At 55.0% G+C, this 25,581-nt stretch overlaps 7 protein-coding genes across 7 annotated transcripts; 5 read left to right on the forward strand and 2 right to left on the reverse strand.

The window, feature by feature from the left end:
- Positions 1-1,263: 1,263 nt before the first annotated feature.
- On the reverse strand, positions 1,264-4,922 carry HER10_EVM0004739 (uncharacterized protein). Its single transcript, XM_035474372.1, has one exon. It carries the CDS (start codon positions 4,057-4,059, stop codon positions 1,363-1,365), a length of 2,697 nt encoding a protein of 898 aa, XP_035335967.1. The 5' UTR covers positions 4,060-4,922; the 3' UTR covers positions 1,264-1,362.
- A 621-nt stretch (positions 4,923-5,543) lies between these two features.
- Positions 5,544-8,059, reverse strand: HER10_EVM0012317 (DEAD/DEAH box helicase; the record flags this gene model as incomplete). The annotated part of the gene is made up of 2 exons (XM_035481714.1): positions 6,326-8,059; positions 5,544-6,272 (listed from the first exon to the last, which is right to left on the reverse strand). The coding sequence occupies exons 1-2, from the start codon at positions 7,928-7,930 to the stop codon at positions 5,544-5,546; spliced, it is 2,334 nt and encodes a 777-aa protein (XP_035336654.1). The 5' UTR covers positions 7,931-8,059.
- A 252-nt stretch (positions 8,060-8,311) lies between these two features.
- Positions 8,312-9,879, forward strand: HER10_EVM0006792 (EB1-like domain-containing protein). The gene is made up of 4 exons (XM_035476368.1): positions 8,312-8,605; positions 8,707-8,778; positions 8,881-8,993; positions 9,093-9,879. The coding sequence occupies exons 1-4, from the start codon at positions 8,592-8,594 to the stop codon at positions 9,626-9,628; spliced, it is 735 nt and encodes a 244-aa protein (XP_035336160.1). The 5' UTR covers positions 8,312-8,591; the 3' UTR covers positions 9,629-9,879.
- Positions 9,880-10,758: 879 nt separating this feature from the next.
- HER10_EVM0012341 (PX domain-containing protein) lies at positions 10,759-12,857 on the forward strand. The gene has a single exon (XM_035481738.1). It carries the CDS (start codon positions 11,189-11,191, stop codon positions 12,302-12,304), a length of 1,116 nt encoding a protein of 371 aa, XP_035336658.1. The 5' UTR covers positions 10,759-11,188; the 3' UTR covers positions 12,305-12,857.
- A 2,875-nt stretch (positions 12,858-15,732) lies between these two features.
- HER10_EVM0000107 (uncharacterized protein) lies at positions 15,733-18,763 on the forward strand (the record flags this gene model as incomplete). Its single annotated transcript, XM_035469902.1, has 2 exons — positions 15,733-18,283; positions 18,545-18,763. The coding sequence occupies exons 1-2, from the start codon at positions 16,424-16,426 to the stop codon at positions 18,761-18,763; spliced, it is 2,079 nt and encodes a 692-aa protein (XP_035335546.1). The 5' UTR covers positions 15,733-16,423.
- Positions 18,764-20,919: 2,156 nt separating this feature from the next.
- On the forward strand, positions 20,920-23,052 carry HER10_EVM0009266 (uncharacterized protein; the record flags this gene model as incomplete). The annotated part of the gene is made up of 2 exons (XM_035478757.1): positions 20,920-22,367; positions 22,502-23,052. Exons 1-2 carry the CDS (start codon positions 20,951-20,953, stop codon positions 23,050-23,052), a joined length of 1,968 nt encoding a protein of 655 aa, XP_035336373.1. The 5' UTR covers positions 20,920-20,950.
- A 2,111-nt stretch (positions 23,053-25,163) lies between these two features.
- On the forward strand, positions 25,164-25,434 carry HER10_EVM0005331 (uncharacterized protein; the record flags this gene model as incomplete). Its single annotated transcript, XM_035474952.1, has 2 exons — positions 25,164-25,269; positions 25,337-25,434. The coding sequence occupies 2 exons, from the start codon at positions 25,164-25,166 to the stop codon at positions 25,432-25,434; spliced, it is 204 nt and encodes a 67-aa protein (XP_035336019.1).
- Between the last annotated feature and the right edge of the window lie 147 nt (positions 25,435-25,581).

The raw sequence follows: 25,581 nt of genomic DNA on the forward strand, positions 1-25,581 counted from the left end.
TAAACGAAACGAAAAAGAGTTCTTTGTGATCCTATTGGGAAAGCTCTTGAAAGCTGTTGCTGATGAACCAAATTCAAGAACCCAAAGGACCAGCGAACTCTATCATCTTTATATCCAAAGAGTTCTACTTGTTTCTTGTCTTTCAACTGCCCGCTGTCAATCGCCAACGAACCCTATCCTTCCAGTTCACTCACCAAAACTCAATCAATAGACCATCATTGGGTTGGGCGTCCGACTGTCCCGTGGACCCGAACCCGCGCGCAACGATCACAATGCGCTTCATTCCCCCAAGAAAGCACGTCTCTCGCAAGAATAGAAAATCTTTCAAGAACGTTGGCGCGCTTCACGTAAGGTACACGACCCCAGTCGTCTGAAACCCGTGCGCATTAAGCTTTCTTCTGACAAGTCAGACACAACAAGTGAGGGCCCAGTCTAGTGTAGAGCAAACCTGAAGAGACGCCATCTAGTTCGTCGAGGTACTGTTCCAGAGGAACGGGATGAAAGTCGTGGACAATCAACTCAAAGAAAGCTTACACCAAACCCACCAATCAGTCTCAGCCCCCTATTAGTCCCAACACCATGGCACAAAGTCCCGGCAGTAGTCCCCAATCTAAACGACATCTGATCTTCTTAATGCAAGACTCCTATCCCACACGGACCTCCATCGTATCCGACACCAACTGTCCATATCAGGGATACACCCTCAAAAAGAGCAGCTAAAGACAACCCATTCGCCAACCATGCCTGGATTCCTGCTGTCAACTCAGCTGAGTAAGGCAGCCTCGGTCTTCGGGACTCGTGGGATGTAATCAATAGCATGTCCCGTCATCTACCTCAAAAAGAAGAAGGGGGACGTGCAGCGACTCTGAAGCACAACCATAATATTCTTCAAACTACCTCTAGTGGGGTTCACATCCTACCTCTCGTCATCCTCTTTGTATGATTCTTCCCATAGCTCGGGATAGGTATCCGAATTATTTACGTTCGGGTCTTGTTAACCTCGTTGGAGAAGGACCATGTGGCGGTGCTACACATGCCATGCGTTCTTCTTGACACCTCCCATTAGCATTCTTCTCGTCAGTCCGTGCCTCCCTTACATGATGCCTCCTTACCCATCATCATGCTTGGAAGGACTACGGGCATGAATTTGCTGATCACCATGCCGAACGCCTCGGAACATGACATCGCGTGGTTCGAAAGGATTTCAGACTTTGATTGTAAAAATTATTTACTTGAATCAACCACCCTCCCAGCGCCTTTATTATTCCGTTTCCCCATTCCCCATCCTTTCGGCTTGCTACTTTCCCCCAATCACGCCTCCTCCTCCAGTTATTCCGATGCCGTCCGCGGAATCTCTAAAGATCACCTCCTTTGCTGATATGACCCTTGCTGATACCCGCCCTGCTGTTGAGGCCGTTGTTGCTGATGCTGCTGTTGCTGCGACTGCTCCCTCTTGATCTGCCTCTCAAACCTCTTCCCTTCCGTCTTCGCATCCTTTTCACCATTGAGGCCAACTCTCTTCAGCTCCTCCTTCACCATTCCCACAGCCTCGGCCACCACGTCGTCGCCCCTTCGCCAGGTATACAGCGCCACACCGTGCGACTCCAAAACCTCCTGAGCCCGCTGTAGCCGACGCATCCACAGCTCGTGCTTCCTATTCGGTGCTGCCGCCGTCGGCCCCAGGTTTGGACTGCCGTACGTCGGGGATGTAGATCCGGACCTAAGACTCGCCGTCTGCGCCCTGACAAATGGCGGCGGCTGAACCTGCTGTGGCCGGGAACCTGCGGAGGGCGGTGGCAGCGCTTCGAAGTCGACATCTCCGTTAGCCGATAGTCTCCGCCGGCTGTCGAGGCTCCGAGGGCTCAGACTACGGGAGCTGGAGGCGGTCCCCACACGCCGAGGCGGTGGAGGCGCCGGTGCAACTTTGTTCGTCTTACTCGTGTCGTTTTGTGACGTAGAGGCTGGTATCTTGGCCGTGCTCGGTAGGCTCCTGTTACTTCCGATCGTCTGCTGCGATGAATTGTGCATTTGCGATAGAGGATGAGGATTGCTCCGGTCTGCAGACGGCTTGCGACCGCTCGGCATCGGGGGAGGCGTCGCACCCATGCTGTTGACCTTGATTGTGGGCACATTGGTATCAGACGGGGCGCCGCGAAGAGCAGCTGGCTTGTTCGGTCGTGGCGGAGGTGGCTTTCGGCTAATAGCGGTGTCGGTCGTGCTTGAATGCGGCTTCGGTCTGGCTTGGATTTGAGCTAGGGCAGCGGCGTCGTTCAGCGTGGTCTCTTCAGGTTCATCGGAAAAGTCGATCAGATCGCCCATGACAGGACCGACCGTCTTCGCCTCGCCGCGTGGAGGAAGACCCGGACGATTCGTCGGAGCATCGCTGTAGTCCGTTGCCTTGGACATTGAGCCCCTCTGACGTGCGCTGCTGCTCTCGAACGATGTATCAAAGTACCCGGCTTGCTCCGGTGTTGTAACATCGCGGATAAAGATGGCGATGATGCGTCCTGGATGGGCTTCCACAAGCTCTGTGTAGACTTCTAAATCTGCCTCTCCACTATCACCAACCAGGAGAAACCTGCGTTCGGGGAAGTCATGCATGAGCCTTGTGAGGGTACTCTTCTTCCTCTCCGCAACTGGCTCAAAGATACCCTGAAGCATGCCACTGTATTGCTTCAAATGAAGCGACCCAGGCGGCAAGCCGGCTATCATGAAGTAACTGGCCAGTACCGGAAATAGTTGCCAGGGGCTGTTCGAACAGTAGTGCATGCTGACCCCCATTGAGTGTAACTCGTTGTACCATTCCCGAACACCTTCCACTGTCAAGTCCTTGAGCTCACGGACAAAAGTGTTGCGGAAGATTTCCTTTGCGCCACCCGAGATGTTGGAGCGTTTAATCGTGTCGTCAATGTCACTGATCAAGCTGACACCCTTCGGTTCGATGATCTTGACTTCCTGGGTCGCTGACAAGTCCTCATTAGCGAGGACGCGGACGTGCGTAGGGACAAATTCCAAAGCGGCGCGGAGGATGAAGTGGCCCGCATCGTTAGTCTGCACAGTCCGTGACGCCGACTTCTCGTCATTGTAGAAGAAGACAGTGATGGGTAGCTGGACTAGGGGTGTAGTCATGAACGGCGCTATCCGAGCCATGAGGTTGGCATTCGCAACAGCCAGCTCGGCATCTGTCAAATCATTGCCCGTAGTGTTTGTCCTAGTGGGTGCCAATTTGGGAGACCCGGGAGCTGTCATTGGCGTGTGCGTGCCGCTTCGTGATCTGGATCTCGCTCGGTATATACTATTCGCATCATCGTCGGACCCGTCCTTTGGCGCTTCACTAAAACCACCCTGATACGCCACACGCCGTTCTTCCTGGCCTCTCTTCTCGATTTCTGCTGCTTCTTTCGCAATCTTTTCCTGCTCTCGTCGTTCCTCGTGTGACTGGTGTAACGCAGAGAGGTTATCGGGCGCAGGGGCATCCTGTCTGGGAGCTGGAATGCCGCTTAGCTGGCGTGCGAGGCCGATGAGAATGCGGTTGCGCCGAGTGATTGGCCCTTTATGAGGAGAGTACACCCATCCCCTAACGTCGATATCTACGATGGCTTTCTCGTCTTCATTACGCTCCCACTCTTTCCTCCAAAACTCTTGGTCCCTAGCGCTGCCAGGCTCTTCCTCGGCGTGCTGCTGGTATGCCGCCGACCAATCTTGCTTGACATGCCGCTTTGCGTACGATGGAAAGATGACCATCTGATCGTCTCCCTGAACAGTGATGGCGACGTCAGGGAACGATCCCGGAATCGTGGTCCTCGGCATACCCTCACCCGGCTCCAAAGGCCTTGCCCGCGTCTGCGCATAACCTTCCCTGATCTCGTTGACTCCTACCGCAGCGGCCCGGTACATGCTCCCCGCCTTCGCAGCCAGCCACTTCCGCCGAAACCCTCTCTCGCCTGGGGTGGGCGGATCTTCTGCCGAGCCATATCCATAGCCATTACTGGCGCCTCCGCCCCCGCCTCCGCTCCCGCCTCCGCCGTAGGTCGTCGTGTAGTCTGAGAAGGTGGGCATCTTCTTGCTTATAGTGCCTCCTCGCTCCCTCGCATGCCGCCTCGGTCTGACCGAGGGCGGGCCTAGGAGCAGCCGGCGACTGTGCCGCGCAAAGACGTCGACGAGTCTCGACTTCTCGTTCCGCTTGCGCTGACGCTCGAGGATGTATCGGTAGATGCTAGACTGAAATCGGTGTTTAAGCTGCGGGAGGGTATTGAGGCGAAAGTTAATAACGCGCTCGCGGTATCGGTCTCGTACGCTTCGTGGGAATAAGTATCGAAGAAGACTTGTGCGGTTATGAGGATGCGGACGCGGCGGACCAAATCGCCCGAAAGGAGCCAGCTTGTTCGTAGTTTGTGCCTTGGACAGTAGGTCCAAAGACGATAGCAGGAGTGCTTAGAACGGCCCTGGATTTTAGAGTATTATGGGAAGATAAAAGCTCGAGCTAGGTCAGAGGTTTGACCAAGGTCGTTGGAGAGGCCGAGGCGAATGAGGTAAGGCGATGAGTGCACGATGTTACGAGGCTGCCAGGCGACAGCGTCTTCTGACCCCCACGCTCTACAGCTGATGAAGGGACGACAGAGAGTGACGGAAGCACATGATCTCGGGCGGCTCTGGGTGGTTTTGGAATTTGGTGCGAACTGGTTCGTGGTGGAGAGGAGCGGGAGCACGCGGCGAGGTAAGGGGAGAAGTTGAGCTCGTGACGTTGCGGGAGGGCGAGGTCTCAGAAACTCAAGCTAAGTTGCGTTAAGGTAGGCGAAGGTGCCGCGGTGCCGTGCAGATTTGGTTGGGGCTCGAGGGGCAGATGCGACAAAGTGTCAGAAAGCGATTTATGCGGAAATAAGCAAGGTGCGAGCAAGCAAGCAAGCTCTCCTCTGAGCTAAGGCATCCCACATGCATTTCCAGGGCTCCAGCGACCAGCCAGCCAGCTTTTAGCCTTCCAAGGCTCCTCTTGTGTCGCAGAGCTGACGGCAGCTGGGCCCGGGGGACGTGCTCCGGAGCGAGACGGGCATTACGTCATCAGCACCTCGGGCTGCAGACATCTCGGCCGCTCGATGTAAGGTAGTTTCGGCTAGCTTACAAGCTGTCAGCACATATTTAACACAGCTTGAGCCTTGTAGTGATGGCAGGTGCACCTTTGATGATCGGCTGGGGGTGACATGGGATAACTGCAACGTCGCTTGGCCCCCAATCGCAAGAAGCACAGACTGTCTGGTGCATCTACAGTACCTAACTGGTGGATAGCTATGCTGCATCTCCACATGAAGGTAACTACGTAAGGAGAGTGAAGGTATCTGGATTGGTCCGTATGAGGGTTTCGACTTCAACCCGTACTTGCTGGGGCAGCGATGTGTACTGCTGCAAGTGGTTTGTGAAAGCCGAAGTTATTGATACTCTACTGTCAATTCAGCAACGCACACCAATGGACAATCGTGAAGAAATGAAATGGTATTGTAACATGGTATTGTAGTCTAGACTTTTGGACACCGTAAAGCACCTCAAAATCATCGCTTCTGGCGCGCCAGCTTCGCCCTGGTCCTCCCCTTGGCCGGCACATTCTTCTTCTTGGGCTGCTTCTTCAGGTTCAGCACCGCGCCCTTGCCGTCGCGCTCTGCCCTGCCCTTCTTCCACACCTTGTCCTCGCTCCTCATCTCCTTGGCGTCGAGCTTCTTCTTGTCCTTGTTGCTCAGCTTCGGCTTCTTGCCGTGCTTCGGTCCGTTAAGCTCTTCCCGCCCCGCAATCTTGGCCTTCTTCTTGTCCTCCTCCGTCTCGAACCACGTCCGCTTCGGCCGCGCCTTGATCTCGGCCTCGTGCTGAATGATATTCTCGCCCTTCTTGAGCTGCATCTCGGCCTGCTGGAACTGCTTTTCCTGCTTCTCTTCGATCATGATCTCCTCGATTTCGTCTTCCATCTCGTCCACCTGGTCCTGCCACTTGTCCGCCTCCGTCGGCTCGATGACGCGGCTCATGATCTTGGCGCCGTTGGCCTTGCCGGCCTTGACCGCCGCCTTGACGACCTTGCGGTCCGGCTCCGCCGCCAGCGTGATGGCCACACCGGTGCGGCCGGCACGGGCGGTACGACCGACTCTGTGAACGTAAATCTCAATGTTTTGGGGTGCTTCGTAGTTGATGACGGTGTCGACGCCCTTGATATCGAGACCACGGGACGCAAGATCCGTCGCCAAGAGGTAGTTGACCTTGCCATCACGGAAGTTTTCGACACTGGCAATTCTCTGCAAAGTTCGTTAGCAGTCAAGTTCAACCAACAAGACTCGTTCAAACTCACCTGAGCCTGGTTCATGCTACCATGAAGCTCTGCGCAAGACAAGCCAAACAGTCCAAAGATGATTCTTGCTCGGTGAGCGTCCTTCTTTTGGCGGAAGAAAATGATGACGCGCTCGGTATGCATCGTCTTGCAGATGTGCACGAGGTAGCCCATGCGCTTCTCCTCACGACCGGGCCTCAGACGCACGAACTCTTGCACCAAGGTAGTGACGGTCTTGTTCTTTTGTGAGTCCACCATGACTCTGGCGGGCTTGTTCATGCCCACTCGCACCAGCCTGTCGACTGAAGATGTCATGGTGGCGGAGAACAGCATCGTCTGTCTTGACTTGGGCAGGGTCGTCAAGATCTCGTTCAACTCATCGGCGAAACCATCCTCAAGCATGCGATCGGCTTCATCGAGCACAAGAATCTCCACGGTATCGACGTTGAAGCTGGCAGAGTTTCTCATGTGGTCGATGAAACGACCGGGCGTGGCGATGATGACGTCTGGCCTCAGTCTCAGCTCAACCTCCTGAGCCTTGAGACTCAGACCACCGACAGCGAGAGTGAACTTGATATCGGTGTAAGCGGCAAGCTTGGTGGCGACAGCGTGACACTGGATAGCCAATTCACGGGTAGGAGTGAGGATGACGACACGGCTCGTAGGCACCTTCTTGGGTCTGTACAGGAGACGTTCGAGAATGGGAACCACAAAGGCGGCCGTCTTTCCTGAACCAGTGACTGCACCACCGACAACGTCCTTGCCCATCAGGGCAATAGGCACAGTCTTGGCTTGAATGGGCGTAGGTTTGGAGAAACCGACGGCAGCCAGACCTCTCAGAAGAGGACGGGAAAGAGACATGGCCTGGAATGATGATGCCGTGTCCTTCTTGCCGGGCTTTGCAGGCTCTTCGGGGGCAAAGAAAGCGTCACGCTTCGCTTGCTCCTCTGCGTCTTCCTCCTCTTCATCGTCAGATCCACGGTCATCGGGATGATCCACGGGTGTTGCAACAGAATCGTTGTCGGATGCTGCCTCGTCATCGTCCTCTGCATCCTCGGCGTCCTCGGCGTCAGAGTCTTCTTTTTCGGCATCAGAGTCCTCGGCACCAGGGTCCACGCCCATGCCAAAGGCATCGTCGGCCAGAACTCCATCTTCGTCGTCATCGAGGTCGATATCCACGTCCATGTCGTTATCCACCTCGGCGTCTGCCGCAACCTCCTCTTTATCCTCCTTCGGCTTGTCTTCGCCACCCTTCTTTGCCCGTCTTCTGCGAATGATTTCGTCCAGGTCAACGCCCGCGGCGGCATTGCTGTTCATGGACTTCTTTGCGCCTTCGAAGCCCCAACCCTCGAGCTCTGCGTCGCCGAATTCGATGGCATTGTCTTGAGCAAATTCGAAATCCGAGTCCATAGCACCATCGTCTTCGTCTTTCTGGCCCCAGATACCCTCGGCGACTTCGTTTTCTGGCGACTCTTCTCTGGCAGCCTTTTTCGACTTCTTGGTGGCCTTCACCTTCTTCTTGGGCGGCGGTGCCACGGTCTCCTCCTCGGCAATTTCCTCGTCATTGTCGGAGATTGTGTGGACGAAGTCGTCGTCGATCTGCTTGCGCTTGTGAGAAGGCGCCATGTTGACTGGTGGAATGGTGGTTGAGAAAGACAATTGTCGGGACCGCGGGGTATCGTTCAGCTTCCACACACACGCCTGTTCTCACACTCCAGCAGTTCCCAGAGCCAGAAATTTTTCTGAACGGACGGTGGAGCTTAACTTTTTCTGCCGTCTTCAGAGACCATCCCCCTGTCACGGGCGGTCAGACGACAGACTATTGGGACAGAGTGGGCCTTGGACCGTTCGTTCATCAGAAGGAAGGAACGAAGAAAAAGATACGTACTGATCTTGACTGGGACTTGTGCACGTGACAGTGTTTGCCATTAGATTCTACCTTAGGGGCAGGGGCAACTCCCGATAGACCCCACCATGGTTGATTGGGCGACCATTTTATTGGCAACAATTTTGGCAGCCTTCACGCCGGGCACCGACAAAGCAACGAGATTTAATTTCTGCCCTGTTGCTTTACAACTTGTCATTTTTGGTCCTAACCAATCTCGGCACCTTACTACTTTCCACACGTCTCCTTCTCGACTTCTTCGACCACCAACACCCACTACTACCAACCGCGTCTCTGCTTCTCTCGAGCGTCCTTACGAATTTCCTTCTGACATCCATCCCGAGCGCGTTTTCCCGATTGTCAACACAGTTCCAGCCGCAGAGGCAAACACACACATACAAAATGGGCGAATCCAGGTGGGCAAAGCTTCCATCCCTTTCCATCGCGGTGCTACACCCGGCAGCATCTTGGACATCTGCGCATCGCAACTCGTGGCTAACACGGCACGACTTTCCAGACAAGAACTCATCCAGTGGCTGAACCAGCTTCTCTCTCTCAACATCACAAAGGTCGAGCAATGCGGTACCGGGTACGTTGCTGATCGGATACCCCTCCCCCGCCATGTGTTTATTGTGGGACCCAATGATGATTTTGATGATGGCGGTTGCTAATGTTTCGTTTCAATCTGCAGTGCAGCTCTCTGCCAGGTGTTCGACAGCATCTTCATGGATATCCCCATGTCTAGAGTCAAGTTCAACGTCAACAGCGAATATGCATACATTCAGAACTTCAAGGTGCTGCAGAGTAAGTTTGCGCCGTCTCACGCCGTCTCGCCTCTGCGTCTAGTCTATCCATCATACACGGAAACGAAGAGTCATGGCTGACAAGACACTTCCTGAACAGACTGCTTCCACAAGCACCAGGTCGACAAGCCCATCCCCGTCGAAGCGTTGGTCAAGTGCAAGATGCAGGACAACCTCGAGTTCCTGCAATGGACCAAGAAGTTCTGGGACCTGAATTTCCCCGATCACGAGTACGACGCAGTCTCCCGGCGAAAGGGCGCCCCCGTGCCCTCTGGCGGTGGCCCTGCCCCCCGTGCCGCGTCCGGTACCGGTGCGGCTGCCGCCAGACGGGGCGGTACCACACCCCTCGGCGGTGCACGCGTTCCCAAGGCAGCGGGCCCCGGCACAGCTGCCCTGCAGCAGGAGAACGCCACTCTCAAGGAGACAGTCGTCGGCCTCGAGCGCGAGCGTGACTTCTACTTCAGCAAGCTCCGCGATATCGAGCTCCTGGTGCAGCAGGCCGTGGAGGAGGACCCCGAGCTTGAGAAGCAGGAGGACGGCCTCGTCAAGCAGATCCAGACTATCCTGTACTCGACGGAAGAGGGGTTCGAGATCCCGGCTGAGGGCGAGGCTGTCGACGACCAGGAGACCTTTTAAATCGGGAGACTTCGAGGTAGGGCGACGATGACACAGATGGAAGAGAGGTTGTGTTGTTGGATGGGAGGTTGTGTTCAGGGGATTTGGGAGGTAAAAGCACATGGGTTTGGCGCTAGTACAAATACCCTACGGCAGGTAATAATCAGTATACTGGCGATGAGGCTGAGCGGCCCTCGGACTGTCGAGACAGGAGTCGGCCAGAGCTTGCGGCAGTCCCGTCCCGCATGAGCAGTCATGATAGAATCAGAACGTTTTGTCTGAGAACCTCGAGTCAGTTTTCGTGGGTGACACGAGGAGAGTATGAGGGCTTGAGCCACGCGTCCAAGACCACATTATACTATGGCTATCCAGTTCATTTGGGCGTGATTCCGATCCTACATTTAGTGCTGCAGCATCTAGTTCACATCAGAGAAAGGTAAGACTCGACTTCACACTCATCACAGAGCTTAAGTCGACCCTGTAGTCTGAGAGCTGTGTGAGACTGTTTGCTGCAAATGACCTGGCAGAAGCGTCATGTTATGCTCGAGTATTTTATGCAGGGGCGTTTTGCATGTCGACTCTTGATTATTTACTTTCAAAGACGGATTTCTGCAAAAATCAAAATCCACGGATCGATCACCAAGAGAAATTTCCATCAATCCATTACACTACCATGCGAGTCACTACAATAGTATCCGTGGTCGTTTATGTTGATCGACCAGATGTTGATTAGATCGGACTTGGGTTCCATTGTCATCATCGCCCAGTTCCTGGCCTGATTGACCAGGTGCCTGAGAAAGCGAGGTGCCCAGCTGAGCATGTCCCAGAAATGCGGTCATTCCTGCTGCGGGCCCAACTTAGTGGTTCCACGCAATGCGCCACAGGCGTCAACTTTGGAGCAATTAGCGGCACACGACCATCAACATGCCCGACTCTTCCAGTGCCAAAAGTGCTACCTAAGCCCAAGCAGGCTGCCGTGTTAGGGAAGCTGGAGTTGACAGGGGACCTCGAAGTAGCAGTCTAGGCCCATGCTGAGGTACTGCACAAGCGTACCGGGACAGCAAGGTACCTTGGTTCCAGTACATTGACTGGAAACCTGAGGTGACCGCTCTCTCTTTCTCGCTCCCGTCTCCTTCCCTCCAACGACTGAACGAAAGGAGAGACAAGAAACCTCAGACATTCCCCCGAAACCTTTTTTGGACCTGACGCAAACAAGTGACCAAGGCCATCATTCCGACCACCAAACACAGAAAAATACTTGACCAGTACGACGGCTGCCTTTTGTTATTTTGCGAGCCATCTCATTTCCTCAACATCATCTAACCTCCGACCCCAATAGACGACCTCCAGAAGAGCGACAAGAACAACAGAGCATCCATTCCCTCCATCTCTACAACCCGCCATTGAGGACTAGAGCTACGATACAGGCCACCAAGCTCGTCCGAGCCTTCCTCCCGCCTCGTCCAAACCCGACAAACAATCCCATCCCCCGCTCATCGCCAATCTTCGAAAACAAAACTCTCTTCTCTACACAACTTCCCGCCTCAAACAAACCACAACAACACATACCCTTCACACACAATGGCGCCTCCCGCCGAAATCTCCATCCCCTCAACCATCCTCTCGACCGGCGAATCGAAACCCTACACCCTCTACAACATCACCCTCCGCCTGCCTCTCAAATCCTTCGTCGTCCAAAAGCGCTACTCCGACTTTGCAACCCTCCACCAGACCCTCACCTCCCTCGTCGGCGCCGCGCCCCCCAACCCCCTCCCGGGCAAGTCCTGGTTCAAATCCACAGTCTCCTCCCCGGACCTCACAGAACAACGCCGAAAGGGCCTCGAATCCTACCTCCGCGCCATCGCAGAGTCCCCCGACCGCCGCTGGCGCGACACCTCGGCCTGGCGCACCTTTCTCAACCTCCCCAGCACGGGCGTCGGCAGCACAGGCAACTCCGCCGCCAGCGCCCACGGCCTCATCACCAGCGGTCGCGCCGGCGCCGCCGACCCGACGACCTGGCTCGACCTGCACCGCGAGATGAAGAGCTGTCTCCACGACGCGCGGAATCAGCTCGCGAGAAGGGACGGCGCCGTGGATAGCAACAACACCTCTGCCGCCGCCGAGGCCGGGGCCGCTGCCAAGAAGGCGCTGGTCAAGGCTAATACGCTGGTGAGCACCCTCGCGGATGGGTTGAGAGCCATGCAGGAGGGCGGACGGCTCGGAGACGGTGAATTGCGGCGCAGGAGGGACTTGCTCTCCTCCGCTCGCGTCGAAAGGGAAGGGCTCGACAAACTCAGCAACAGCATGGCGCAAGGAAACAGCAGAAACGGCGGCGGCGGACCCGGCGGACGGGAAGGGTGGGCCGCGGCGGGCGACAAGGCCGCATTATTGGGGAGGAGTGGCGGCGGCGGTGGGGCGAGAACCGGCGGACGGGTCCTGGGTGCCCCGCTGCCAGAGACGGAGCGGACGCGGGAGCTGGACAACAACGGGGTCGTGCAGCTGCAGCGGCAGATGATGAGCGAGCAGGACGAGCAGGTGAATACCCTGGCGGCGATTGTGCGGCGGCAAAAGGAGATTGGGCTGCAGATCAACGAGGAGGTGACGGAGCAGACCAAGATGCTGGACCGGCTGAACGAGGACGCTGATCGGGTTGGGGGCAAGATTGATGTCGCCAAGAAGCGGATCAAGAAGTTTTGACGCGGGTCGCTGTCAGAGGAGGGGGTTGAGGAAGTAGGGACGGTGATTGTGACGGGTACGGCGCCTCGGCCTACAGCGGCACCGCCGTTGGTTGTCGCGGGCGGTTTCGCTGCCCGGTCCGTGGTCGCTGTCCTCGGTGTCGTGGTGTGGTTTCTTTGGGTCGGCGGGCGGGTATTGGATTCTTTTGCGTGGTGCCTGGAGTTTGGGTCCGTCTTGTTGGTCGCGCGGGCTCGTCGATGAAATTCATCTTTACCATACCCTTCGTTCGGTGTGAGGGATGGTTTTTCTTGCCGCGACAGTACAACGACGTTTTACGTACGCGAGTACGATGGAGGGCTTCTTTTTTTCTCGACAATTTTACATACTTTGCAACAATAGCGATTTCAACTCATTTTTATCTCTGATCAATTCCTCCAAGCTTTGCTCTCTGTTGTTTGTTTTTGCAAGTTGAGATTGGAAATACCAGTGTATCTTGCCTTATGGTAGTTCTAGCTTGGGAGTTTAATTTCTATCTAGATTGATGCTTACTCATTCATGATTACATTGTCCACCCATGCAGATTAGAACATGGGTTTCTACCTGAGCAAAGCGTAGTTCATGCTGGCATTGGTGTTGCCATACACCCATGGACAACAGTAGATTGCCCAACTCACTGAGTCTTACCGTTTAACTCCTAGAGCTGTGTTCTACATACGTACTCACCACCGGTGTGAAGTTACCGACGAGGCTGCGTGGCCTTGGTTTCATCATTATTCACAAAGCCAAGAGACTGCAATCTTGCGCCTCATCGAGCCTTTTTGAGACGAAGTCTTTACTCGTGTAAAGCTCCTCTGACAAGGTAGACAAGAATGAGCTCGTCTGGGAAGCTTCGATGGGCCGTTCGTCCGCATGATTTTATGGTTCGTGCAATGGGTGTATTGTGAGCCCATCGTCTAATTCCGCAACGCCATTTTCTCCAGGCTCAATGGATCTCTTATCAAACTCTGGCGCTAGATCAGACTGAGGCCACCCACGTTGCATTCGCGAGTCTGAACAAATCGATGTCAAAGAGCTTGGCCAACATATTGTAAGAGGGGACTCTTGACCATGGATGGCGCCTTCACGCTTGCACGTAGAATCCCGATTGTGCCAAGACAATTAGATATACCAGAGGCTGCCTCAGATGCTGACCTATATCGCCAGCCTTACTGCAGCAGCCATGTTATCCCAAGACAATCAGCTCTGGGAGATCTCGGGAGTCGGGAGATGCAGTAGGGGACGCGACGGTGCTGTGTTTCTCTCGCGCCGGACCGTTCCTCATGCACATGCAGACGGCGGTTGCTTACGGACGGGGACCCCCTGCCGTTATCGAGTGGCGGGTTGGTTGCATGCAGTTGCCGTCACATCGCCCTGATTTCTCCCTTTTTCGCCTCGTCGCGGGAAAAGAAACGTGAAGCACGTGGTTATTGGGCGAAGACTGGAGGCTAGAGAGGGGCGATATAATTTTGGTGTATGCATGAGCAAAGTGAAGCCATCGTCAGTTTGACTGTTTTTTGCATCTCTCGGCTCAACCTTTGGCTGCCTAGATGTTGTGTCGAAGTATCTGTATCCGTATAGTCAGCGGTTGCCGGCCGGCAGAAAGACGTTTAGTGTGGCACGGTGGCACGTTGTGGCCACGCCCACTTGGTGACATTTGGTACGTCACCCGAGCGCCGGGATGGGGCACACCGTACACCCGACGGTGCAAGGGACTTCCCGCGGTTGCTGGGCAACGACTGCGAGGAACCGTTTCCGAGAGGGGAAAAGTTTAAAAAAAAGTGTGAAAGGATAAAACGACAAAGAAGAAGAAGAAGAGTCGAGACAGAAGCACCACCCTGCTCCACCACAAAGACCGTTGAAATGAGATGACGCCGCAGTGTCACAATTGGCGCCCAATGGTGCCCTGCTTGCCCAGCCTGGCTCATTGCAATGTTGCAGTCGCAATTGCAGTGTTCGCCCGATCAGCCGTCGTATTCGAGTCCATCGAGTATTGAACCTAATCGACCCAAGGGAAGCCCAGTGAGCTGGGCGCGAGAGCAAGATGATGAAAGTCGAGGTGATTGCGATGATACTATCTCCGTACGGGACTGGCGGAGGTCGTGTGGACTCCGTCCACGGTGGCTCTCCTCTTTTCCCCCTCCTGCTCCTCTCCCGCACCGCCCTCCTATGTCCAGAGTGGATGTGCTGGCGCCGAGGGCCTGCCGCCTATTACCGGGGGAAATAGCCTCAAGACCCGCGATTCGCTGCCATGGAGGTCCCAGGTGGAGCTTTCTCTCTGTGATTCCGAGTGATTCCCACTGATTGACCGCTCAGACAGACCGCATGCGACTCGGTTGATAGCCTGTCATAGGCAGGAGATTGAGTGAAGTCTTGAGATTGGACCGTTGAAAGAGGGGAGGAGGGTCTGAATCGGAGGCGGTTTGCTCGATTGAGCTGGGCGAGGAGGGTTTCGGTGGGCTCGGCAACGGTGATTTGTTATGATGATCCGTTGGCGATGAGTGGACAAAGTTCGTTTGCCGTCCTTTCGTTGGCTGATATCCTTCCTTTCCAGTGTTGATGATCCGAGGAGGAAAGCGAGAGGTCATCTTGCAGTCATAGTGAACAGGTGGAAGCGTATGGATGTCTATTCGTGAGGGAAACAAACACGTATCGCGGTGTCTGCTGGGAGCGGTGGCTGGAGCTTGGTCATCCGGTGGTTTGGATTTTTTGTCTTATTTTTTCAGGGTCCCGTCGGTTGCAAGGAACATCCTCTCAGGTATGAGGTGGAAGCTAGGATGGCAGTCTTTTCCCGACGAACGCTCAGTTGGCATTCCAGTCGGGCCAAGGACATTACCCCAGGCGGCCACATGCAGGTGCAACGGGTAAAGAACAAAAGGTTCGAAGCTAGCGAACTGAAAGCAGAGAACAACAGCCACAAGGAGATGGAGATGGAATGGAGGTTAAAGTGAGTTGTTCTGAGACACAAGACGCCTACTTCCGTGTACAATATCAGTACGGAGTAAGTAGTACAGCTGGCGGCGGCACCTGCCATTCGGTATCGGGCCTGAGTGTCCAAGTGCCTTCCTTCCTTCAGCTCAATTCGCAGCTGTCAAAATGTCACCATTCCTTCGCTTAAGAGAGGTCAGTGTGTGTATAAGTGGGCCTGCTATAGCGATCACAAGAGTCTCTTTTTGTTCTCTCAGTGTCCTTCAGCGTCTTGAGGTACCCAAAAGGACGTTGGTACGTACTGCCAGCCACTAGCGCCCAGTCACACACCCCCAACTTTGGCTCCCCCAAAGTCCACCACCACCACAATCCGCCGCTACCTCTCCCCCCGGTCGCCCATGAGAAATTCCCAAAGTAAACACAAAAGAATTCCTGGCCCCTTCTCGTCCGCTTCCCCGTCATATTTTCCCTCAACACCACCACCAAACCCGTCCTCCACCAGGAACGGCGCCGTGTCACCAGACAGCTCTATTCCCTCCAAAACTTCCTTACTAACCAGCAGGGCAAGTTCCAGAACAACAAGAATATTTTCTTGTCTCAGCCTGCTTCCCCGCGATCGGACACAATTTGAACCACCAAGCACCCGCCACCTGCAAAAAAGCGCAAGGCCGGAGCGGGAAGAACACGATTCATTCGGCCCAGGCACCAAGCATCGACGACAAATACCTCTCAAGAGACCCGATCCGACCCCTCTCTCGCTTTGACGTCTTGGTATTTGCCCGTCTTTTTCTCTCTTGGCTTCTGGCGTTTGTTTTTCCTCATTGTTGCTTGTGAGTACTTTTATTACATACACTGCTTTACCTTTTTCTTTCTGCCACTCTATGCCTTGCTGCTGGTCATCCCACCGCCACTTCTTGCCTTCTAGCTATCAGATGGCACACAATTTCGCTGCTGCTGGAAAAAGAAGAAAATGCTCATGGCTTCTGTGCAGACGCTTCACGATATAACGACCGTCAATGGACCTCCTGAGATACCACTAGACTTCTGCTTGCTTCACCAACCTCGACCGAGACCCCAGGTCTCCAAAAGAGCTTCAAGGCTCTTATTTCAACCACCTCAGTCGGCATTCGCTGCCAACAATCACCACTCTCCACCAAGAGCTGAGGTCCGCTCAGCATGAGCGCTCCTCCACCGCCTCCGCCACATGGCGAGGCACCCAAAACCACTGCTGGCTCTCCACCTCCTGGCAGTGGCCTGGGCCCAGGCAATTATGACATATTCGTCATTCCCCAGCGCGATAAGGGCGGTGGATTCATCTATTTGCCCTCTCTGGCCCCCAATGGCCCTAGCTTCGCCGCTGGCTTCGCATGCGCCCTTGTCATGGTCGTCATGTTCCAGAGCATGGCGCCTGCTTTCAAGGCATGGTGGTTTACCTACCAGGGCATGGGAAACATGGGTATGGCCCTGCTTGTCATAGCTGTCGGCGTGGGAGCGTGGGCTTGGGGCAAGTCGCAAAACCAGGGCGCATCTACAAATAACGGCTCGAGTGGCTACCGCCCCGGCCCTGGTGGCTATGGCTCCGGCGCGAACTTCAACAACAGCTACGCGAATGCTGGCCCGCCGCCGCCTCCGCCGCCTCACGGCAATCAATATAACAGCCCTCCTCCGAACAGCCCGCCGCCCAACCACGGCGCGGGAAACGGCGGTCCTAGGTCTCAATGGCAAGAACGACCTCAGCCTCCACCCCCTCAGGACCCTGAAGCTGAACCTGAGCCAGAGCCGGAACCTCGAAAACCAGATCCTCCTCCCCCACCAAAGCCAAAACCTGATCCGCCGAAAGCAAACACCTGGGAGAAGGCACGGGAGGAGACGAAGAAGCGCGAACAGGAGCGCAAGGCAAAGGAGGAGGAAGAGCGCCGAAAAGCAGAGACGGCACGGAAGCTGAGGGAGTTCCGAGAGAGGGAAGCTCGAGAACGAGCGAGGAGGGAGCAGGAGGACCGCGAAAGGCGAGAAAAACTGGAGCAAGAGATACGCGAAAAGGAAGACTTGAAACAGAAACTTGAAAAGGAACGTCAGGAAAGAGAGAAACTACAGCGCGAAAAAGAAAAGGCCGAAGAGGAAGCCAAGGCCGCCAGGGAACGCGAAGCAAAGGAGGCAAAGGAGCGGGAGCTCAAGGCCAACAAGGAGAAGGAGGACAAGGCGCGCGAGGAGGCCCGCAAGAAGGAGGCTGCCGAAGCCGCCGCCCGCAAAGCCCGTGTCGAGGCGCAACTCGAGGCCTTTCGGAAAGCCAAGAGAGAGCGCGAGGAAGCAGAAAAGGCAAAGAAAGATCGCGAAGAGGCAGAAAAGGCCAAGAAGCTGGCCGAGGAGGAGGCAGCTCGCAAGGCCAAAGAGGAAGCTGCGCGCAAGGCCAAGGAGGCCGAAGAAGCCGAAAAGGCACGCAAGGGAAGTAGCTACGCCTACTCGTCCGGCGAGAAGACGAGTATGTGGCCCAACGGCCGACCCCCAGCTCCCCCCTCCACGACGGCTTCCACGCCGCCGAGACCTCCCCCGTCCGCATCGTCCGCTCCCCCGAGACCTCCCCCCTCTGCTAGCTCTATGCCGCCTCCAAGGCCGGCGCCCTCCGCAGCTTCATCCTCCAACACGGCCAGACAACCGCCGCGACCGTCGGCACGCACTGTCGACGAAGACCAATACTCGTATCGACCCTACGATAAGCCGAGACACCGACCCGCGTCTTCCGTCGGCTCCGAGTCATCGTGGGCCCCGTCGGCCACCACGACAAGAACAACGCCGCCGCCTAGCATGCGCGGCCCTTACACGACCAAAGATCCCGACAAAATTGTCATCAGGGCTGTCTATCTGTTCATGAACCAGTTCGCAAAGACACCTGCGAGCCAGCTCGTTTCGGGGTTTGGCACAGTGACAGATGGGCTCATCCTGCGAATCACGACCGAAGGTCTCTTCATCGACGACGACGTCCGCGGCGTCCCGCAGCGCGAGTGGGACGTCAAGGCTTGGACGCTAAAGCTGGTCGAGGTATGGTGCCCCCCGCACTGCTTGAATTCGAATGCTGCTTCTGCCCCTGCGATGAATTCCGCGAACCATCCTTCGGGTTTGTTTCAAAAAATGGCGAATCAGCGAGCCCGTACGGCGGATCGGGGAGCCACCAAGACGCTCACGGGCGACGAAGCCGATGCCTACCTGACCGAAATGTTGCGTGCTTGCAAGAGTTGCTGTCGTCTTGGCTTGTGCGACACCAAATTCAAAGATACTAACATTGCATCTTCGTCCGGACAGACTGGAGAGTGGAAGACAAAGAGCCTGCACGTGCTGCGCGCTACAGTCCGAGACCAAGAGGGCAAGCGATACATGTTTGTCCTGGATGAAGAAGAGGCCTGGAAGGTCGCCGTGGGCGTGCAGCGGTTGCGTAAGGGCACCCAAGTACGCTCGCTGGGTGTCAGCGGCATGAGCGCGTCCGATGCGCGCAACACGCTCGAAACTCTGGGCTGGTCGTGAGGCTGCTCGGGCTTCTTGGGTCGACTTTCAATACAAGTCTATACCTTGTGTGCGGGACTTTCGAGCCCGCCTTTGTCGATATCATAATACGTGTGGCTGGGAGATGGCGATTTCGGCAAGGGACAAGCAAGCAAGGCTGCTGTCTCCTGCTCATACGACAACTTGTGGACGGTCGACTCGGAGAAATGAACGTGCCAACGTAGTTGGCATTTTTCGGGTTTCGTGGAATTTGGTTTGCATAGCAGAGCGCGGGACGGTCAAAAAATTCCAGAACAAGCTGGGACGAAACCATTGTCGAATGATTTTTTTCAACAGCATTGATGGCCCGGCTGGGCACATCCTAGGATACCTCTAGTTGTCGACTCTAATCACTTACCTGACACTGGTGATCCCTAAGGGAATGACTGTGCGGGAGGTGTTCAATGAGTTTTGACTACTTAATGACGATACGACTTCAAGTTTTCTATGTTTGATTATTGTGCGTTGTAAGGTGATGGGATTAGTGCCAAACATGGAGGTTCTCATGACTATCGAGAGTAAAGTTGCCGGTTGCCAGCCGGAGTTAACCCAGGCAACCGGGTTGCGTGGGGTTGTCGACAGGGACTATCCTGACAGTGGAGGCTGGGAAGTGAGCAAGTGGGTTACTCTCTCCTCGCATCTTCACAAAGACGTTTCTTATCTTCTAGACGCACAGGTTCAATAGAGCAATGACTTGTTCGATCAGTGGGGACCTCCTCGTACTAAAAAGCCCCGCATACGGAGTGAGGTAAGGTGCTGCAGAGTACTTTCCGTGTCGCTATCGGCATTTGCGATAACTACTAGCTAACCCACTTGGAGACTACATGTGTGAAAAAGCCGACGCAGGGAAGACGGCTTGGAGATATCGGAGACGAGAAGGCGGGGGAAGGCAGATTACATGTACCTAATCTGCAGGCTCTGGAGGTGTTAGTCGGGGCCAAGGACAAGCTTGACTGACTCCAACTCCTCATGACTTCTTGGCCCGTTCTCCGTTCCCCGTTCTCCAATTTCAGGTGCCTTTATCCACTTTAGTTCGCTCGTTGATGACAACCCAGCAGAGAGTTGGGCTTATCTGCTGTTTCTTCAGACTAGACTGAAGCTAGCGTGGGCTGTCTCTTTCGAGAAACAATTCCATGCGCGGGGGACCTTGGAATAAGCTTGTCAAAGTTTGAACACGATTGGAGACCGTCTATGCTTTTGCGTGTCGGATCGGCTCCGACTGAGTTTACCGGCCCGCTGGAAACACGCTGGGGGGAAACCGTTGTGTCGGGATTCTTTGCGCCCGTTTGTTCCCTTTTCTCAGATGATGACGTCTCGGTGGGAGATGAGGTGAGATTGAACCTTAGTGCTGGGTCTCGTTGTGTAGACCGTTCATGTACCAAAGGTTAGGATTCGTACATAGGTGTATCTTGTGGGTGGTCAAGTGCCACTGTCAGTACCTTCTATCGGAGTAGTGACGGCCGACGCCTCCCGCTTCTGCGTACAAAAATGACCCGGGCCCCGGGAAACCGAAATCCAACTACCGACATCGGCCGGGACTTTCATGACCGTCCACACGAGCCCAATCTCCTCGTTTACGCGATAACGGATAACAACTCCAGAACCAAAAAAGACTTTGCTAATTCTACTTTGTACGCCGATATGCTCTACAACCCCATCTCGGCGGGGGGACTAAAGCGATGATGACAAGGACAAGATACCCCAGCCGTTAAACCGGTTCCGGCTCTCAGACTCTGCGAGCTAGCGATGCGGACTCGCATGCATGGTCCCTTTCGTGGAGTCCTCCCCATGATAAGCAACCGCAACCCCCCGAAGCCTGAACGGCCGAATCAGATAAGCCTGGTAGGATGATGGTGTATTATTGCTTTCTTTGCCATGGTCCTTCTACGTAATTTGGGACCCAGCTAAGCCAGTTATGATATGGGAAAAGGCACCAATTGGCAAGGCGCAGAGATAAACCTGGGCAAGGAAAAGGAAAGCCCATCTCTCCACCTACCGTACCTTACCTATCGTTCAGATACCAGGAATTGGTCATCTTGATTGGATGTTCTAACCCAAGTCCGGATACCTGCATTCCTCATATAAGAGAGATGTCGCATCCGTGCCATCCAGCAGTCTTGCTGCCAGGCAAGGAACCCGGCGCAAGGACTGAGACCTGACGCCTCCGCGATGAAGGCATTCACACTCTTCGCCCTCGTCGGCGCCGCCGCCGCCGACCTCACCTCCACCGGCGCATCCCTACTCCTCAACGACATCTACTACTTCGTCTCCCCCTTCTCCCAGGGAAACCCTACAAACTCCTCCTCATTCAACATCAAATCCCTCCCCCGCGCCTTCGGCTTCACCCCCGTCACAGTCGTCGCCGAACCCCTCCCCAAATCCTCCCTGCCCTCCCTCTTCGCAAATTGGACCTCCCAAGACGACGTCTGGCAGCCCGCCTTCCTCGGCGCAATCTTCCTCGCCGGTCTCGACACGCCGTGCCTCACAAAGGAAAGCTACGACGGCACGAACAAGACCCAGTCCATCGTCGCGCCCTTGGTCAGCACCGCCGGCAGTGACATCTCCTCGGGCCCCTACTTCCTCGACACATCCACGGGCGCCCTCCACCAAGCCTACCGTCTGTACCCAGACTACGCAGGCGCCTTCTCCGAGTCCCTCCTCCAGAAACCCGACACCACCTTCCAGACCCTCTCCGCCCAGGTACCCGCCTCCGCCTCCCTGACCATCGGCGTCCCCTCCCGCCTCTACTCTCTCGCCGCCCGGTCCCCCGAGAAGCCCCTCGCCGGCGTCCGCGTAGGCATAAAGGACATTTACGACCTCGCGGGCGTAAAGAAATCCAACGGCAACAGAGCCTGGTACGCATTCTACCCGCCCGCGGCCTCCACCGCACCAGCAATCCAAGCTTTACTCGACGCGGGCGCCGTGGTCGTGGGATACCAGAAGCCCTCGCAGTTTGCAAACGGCGAGACGGCGACGGCGGATTGGGTGGATTACCACTCCCCCTTCAACCCGCGCGGCGACGGCTACAACGACCCATCTTCCTCGTCTTCGGGTGCCGGAGCCTCGATAGGTTCGTATGAGTGGCTGGATATTGCTGTCGGCAGCGACACGGGCGGCTCGATCCGCGGACCGTCTGCGGTGCAGGGTCTCTTCGGGAACCGGCCTTCGCATGGGCTCGTCGGGTTGGATGGCGTGATGCCGCTCTCGCCTACGCTCGACACCGCCGGCTTTCTGACGCGGGATCCGTACATTTGGGATGAGGCGAACAAGGTGCTGTACGGGGCGAATTACACATCGCTGGTTGACACTGAGGTACCGGTGGCGTACCCCAAGACGGTGTATACGGTTGACTTCCCTACCGACGATGGAGCCGCCGCGCAGATGCTGAACAAGTTTGCTGAGGACCTGGGTGCGTTCTTGGGCGCCAAGACGACGGCGCTGAACCTGACGTCTGCTTGGGCTGAGACTGGTCCCGAGGGTGTGCGGAACCAGACGCTGGATGATGTCCTGGGGTTGACGTATGCTACGCTCATCACCAAGGAGCAGACGCCGCTTGTGCGTGATCCGTTTTATGCTGATTATGCCGGTAAGCTCCTTTCCGTGTTCTTTTCTTTCTTCGTATCTTTGCCTTTCTCGTCTTCGAAAAAGGAAAAGGCCCTGTTGCTCTGCCACTTGTCAGCTGGGATACACTTACACACGGACTAACATCGAATTTGATAGCCGCCCACAACGGCCGCCTCCCCTTCGTCAACCCCGTCCCCCTCGCGCGCTGGGGCTGGGGCGACAGGCAACCCGCCAGCGCCCTCGACGACGCAAGAGCCAACAAGACGCTCTTCATGGACTGGTTCAACACCGAGATCCTGCCTCCCTCTACCCCCGCCTTCAACACCTCCACAACAACATCGACATGCTCCTCATCCCTCCTCTTCTATGTAGGTTCCTCCGGCCGCGCCTCCCTACGAAATCGCTATCCGACGACCACGACGCCCACCCCGCCGCTGGGCTTCTCCAACGGCCGGCTGAGCGTCTTCAGCGGCGCGCCAGACCACGTTTTCCCTCTGGGAGAGGTCGGTAGCATGAGTTCGGTGACGAATGTCACGGAGATGTTGCCTGTTACTGTGGATATCATGGCGGCGAGGGGATGTGATGGTTTGATTGTGCGGTTGGCGCAAGATCTGGTGGAAGCTGGGATCTTGAAGCTGCCGTTGGCTGGGGGGACGCTTGCTGGGGGTGAGGTTTTGATGAGGAGAGATGTTGAGGAGTGGTTCTGAGGTGGATAGGCCGTAATTGAACATAGCCAAGATATCTTAGACAAATATAATACTTTAGTATGAATCATCGGCAGTAAGGTAGGCAGGTACCTTCCTTGAGGCAAGCACCTTGGCTTCATCGCTCCTTCCCACCTCGACGTCCCTCCTTCCCCCTCCAGAGAAGCGAGCCCAAGTATCTGACCTCCCTTCACCTGAGATAGGTACCTTATTCAGACACCCGAGGGTATATGCCCCCTCTTGATCCCAATCCTGCCACCAGCACAGCAGCGCCCGTCTAGGTCGGCGAGGTCAGGTCAAGCTGTGTGCGAGGTGGTCGAGTGGCTACCTAGTATAACAAATACTCCAATGAAGTCAGAGTTCGGGTTGACTGAGGGGCGCGCTATTGGAACATAGGCAGGACTGTTGCGAGTGTTCCCCTCCTTCCTTTCCTATCATTTCTTTTGGATTTCTAACCTCATATATCTCTATCCAGGTACCTTACAGTGACAGCCCCACGACTGTTAATGTCACATGCTCCGATCAACGTCCTAGAGTCTGCTACTTGGGCTGCCAATTCCCGTTGAACTGAACTTCAGCCGCTTGCAAGACAGCTGCCATCTCCTGTTTGGGGCAGGCAGAAATCAAGTCTGCCACATGACAAAGGTAACTAGGCTTTCGTAAAATCAAGCAAGTTTCTATCCTAATGTAGACTTGATTCATTCCGATGAGGACTAGATGCGTCATCGTAGCAATGGATAGTTGGGAGTCTTTCAAGATGCATGACCTAACCAGATTTTTGTTTTTTTGAAAGCATTGTCGAATGGTCATCCAGAAATACGCAGATGTAGAAGCCTCAACAAAGGCTTAGGGAAGTATTCACTGTTCAAAGAACTATAAGAGCGACCAACCTATTATTACTATTTGATGCGACTACATGTATCTTTGCGCCGACGTTGCTTGTGTGACCGGCTGTCTAGCTCACCACTCGTCCCAGAAGACGGGAACACCGAGCTTCAGATGGTCAGTTGACCAGGATTAACGCCTTAGCATTCGAGTATCAATTCCAGTTCACTAGGTTGAAACAAAGCCGATCATTGATGACCGTCTAAACCAGCAAGTCAAAGTCGATCACAGGTTCAAAGATCTGCCCGAAACATCCACGCGATCCATGGGATCTCATCTGCCGGTACCGCGAAGATTACCGAAACGCATCATATAGCTCGTGACGTGTTCTCGAAGCACCGGGAGAATCTTCCCCAGATATGGGGTTGAGACAAAGATGAGACGAAAGATCGTCACTTACCTTGGTTATACGCGGGTAAAAGTCCGCTCAACCTATCTTTCACAACTATTCTCCCTGAAATTCAGAGTGAATTAGTCGAAAGGTAATCAGGACTGCAATGGGATACTATTAGCGACTGACTGCCGCAACAGATACCCACAGTTCATCCCTAGATCGTCTCATAATTCTTCGGCTCCCTAACTTCGAGTCAGGTCTGTGACTGGCATACGCGTAGTCGCACGAAGTGCAGTGACCGAAACCTACGAATAATATGGGAGCAGGGACGTTTGCCGATCAGTGGCAGTGGCACTCTACATCCGATATCCCATGTTTATCAGTGAAGAGGAAATAGTGAACTAGGATGGACGCAACTACAATATACGGCAACTAAACATGAGACAATGGGAACGCGGCAACTTTACAAAACTCGCAGGGTTTCAACCTGCCAACAGCGGCTTTACAGCCCACACGCTCCACATAATTAAGTTTGTCGCGAGCATCGTGTATTTGCCTGACACCTGGCTGGCTGGCCGAGATCCGGCTTCTGAGTAGTGTATCGCACCTGAAGCAATTGAGAAGTCATTGAGCCCACCGGCATGTGGTGGAGATACCGTAAATCCCCAAACGAAGAGCCATGGGCCAAGAAAACAGGACAATGACTCTCAAACATCAGAACAGATACCCCTATCAGTGCCCAGTCTACGATAATGTGGAAGCGGACGAAAATAAAGTGTATATAATTCCATTGCAATGCCCTCATGCAAAGTAACAACATCAAAATCACTGGTTCTCTCTTTACATATCTTTCTCGACACCTCAAATCACAAGCTGGAGTCATTACATATTCAAAATGAAGTTCACTCTCGCCACTCTCCTTACCATCGTCGCCGCGGTTTCTGCCGCATCCGTCGACATCGGCCTTATTGCAAGGCAGGATAACTGCGCTTCCAAGGGCGGCAAGTCACCACTCACATTAACGCGTTTCTGAGCACCCGGGAGCCGAAGCTAATTAGTAATCTATAGCCAACTGCGGCGATGTTGGCGACCGTGCATGCTGCAGTGGCACAACTTGCCAGACCACGCGGGCACCCGTCGGCGGCGTCGGAATGATCTGCACATAGACGATTACACATAGGTGGGTGGTGAACATTTCCTTCTTGAGCGGTACCCATGTTGATATTGATTCTGTTCTAGAGACACGGCCATGGCGCAATGGCCTACATACTGCCTCAAATAGAAGGGGCCACTGTACCATATATTTCACTACA

This window comes from Colletotrichum scovillei, assembly GCF_011075155.1.
Source record: "Colletotrichum scovillei strain TJNH1 chromosome Unknown Contig00003, whole genome shotgun sequence".
In the NCBI taxonomy this organism is placed as follows: Eukaryota; Fungi; Ascomycota; class Sordariomycetes; order Glomerellales; family Glomerellaceae; genus Colletotrichum; species Colletotrichum scovillei.

What these genes read in the sequence shown, in the direction of transcription:
- HER10_EVM0004739 (XM_035474372.1), bottom strand. Translation starts at nt 4,059, where the DNA reads ATGCCCACCTTCTCAGACTACACGACGACCTACGGCGGAGGCGGGAGC.
- HER10_EVM0006792 (XM_035476368.1), top strand. An exon ending in GTCGAGCAATGCGGTACCGG is followed by an intron (nt 8,779 to 8,880) that starts GTACGTTGCTGA and finishes TTCAATCTGCAG; the next exon opens with TGCAGCTCTCTGCCAGGTGT. An exon ending in GAACTTCAAGGTGCTGCAGA is followed by an intron (nt 8,994 to 9,092) that starts GTAAGTTTGCGC and finishes CTTCCTGAACAG; the next exon opens with ACTGCTTCCACAAGCACCAG.
- HER10_EVM0012341 (XM_035481738.1), top strand. Translation starts at nt 11,189, where the DNA reads ATGGCGCCTCCCGCCGAAATCTCCATCCCCTCAACCATCCTCTCGACC.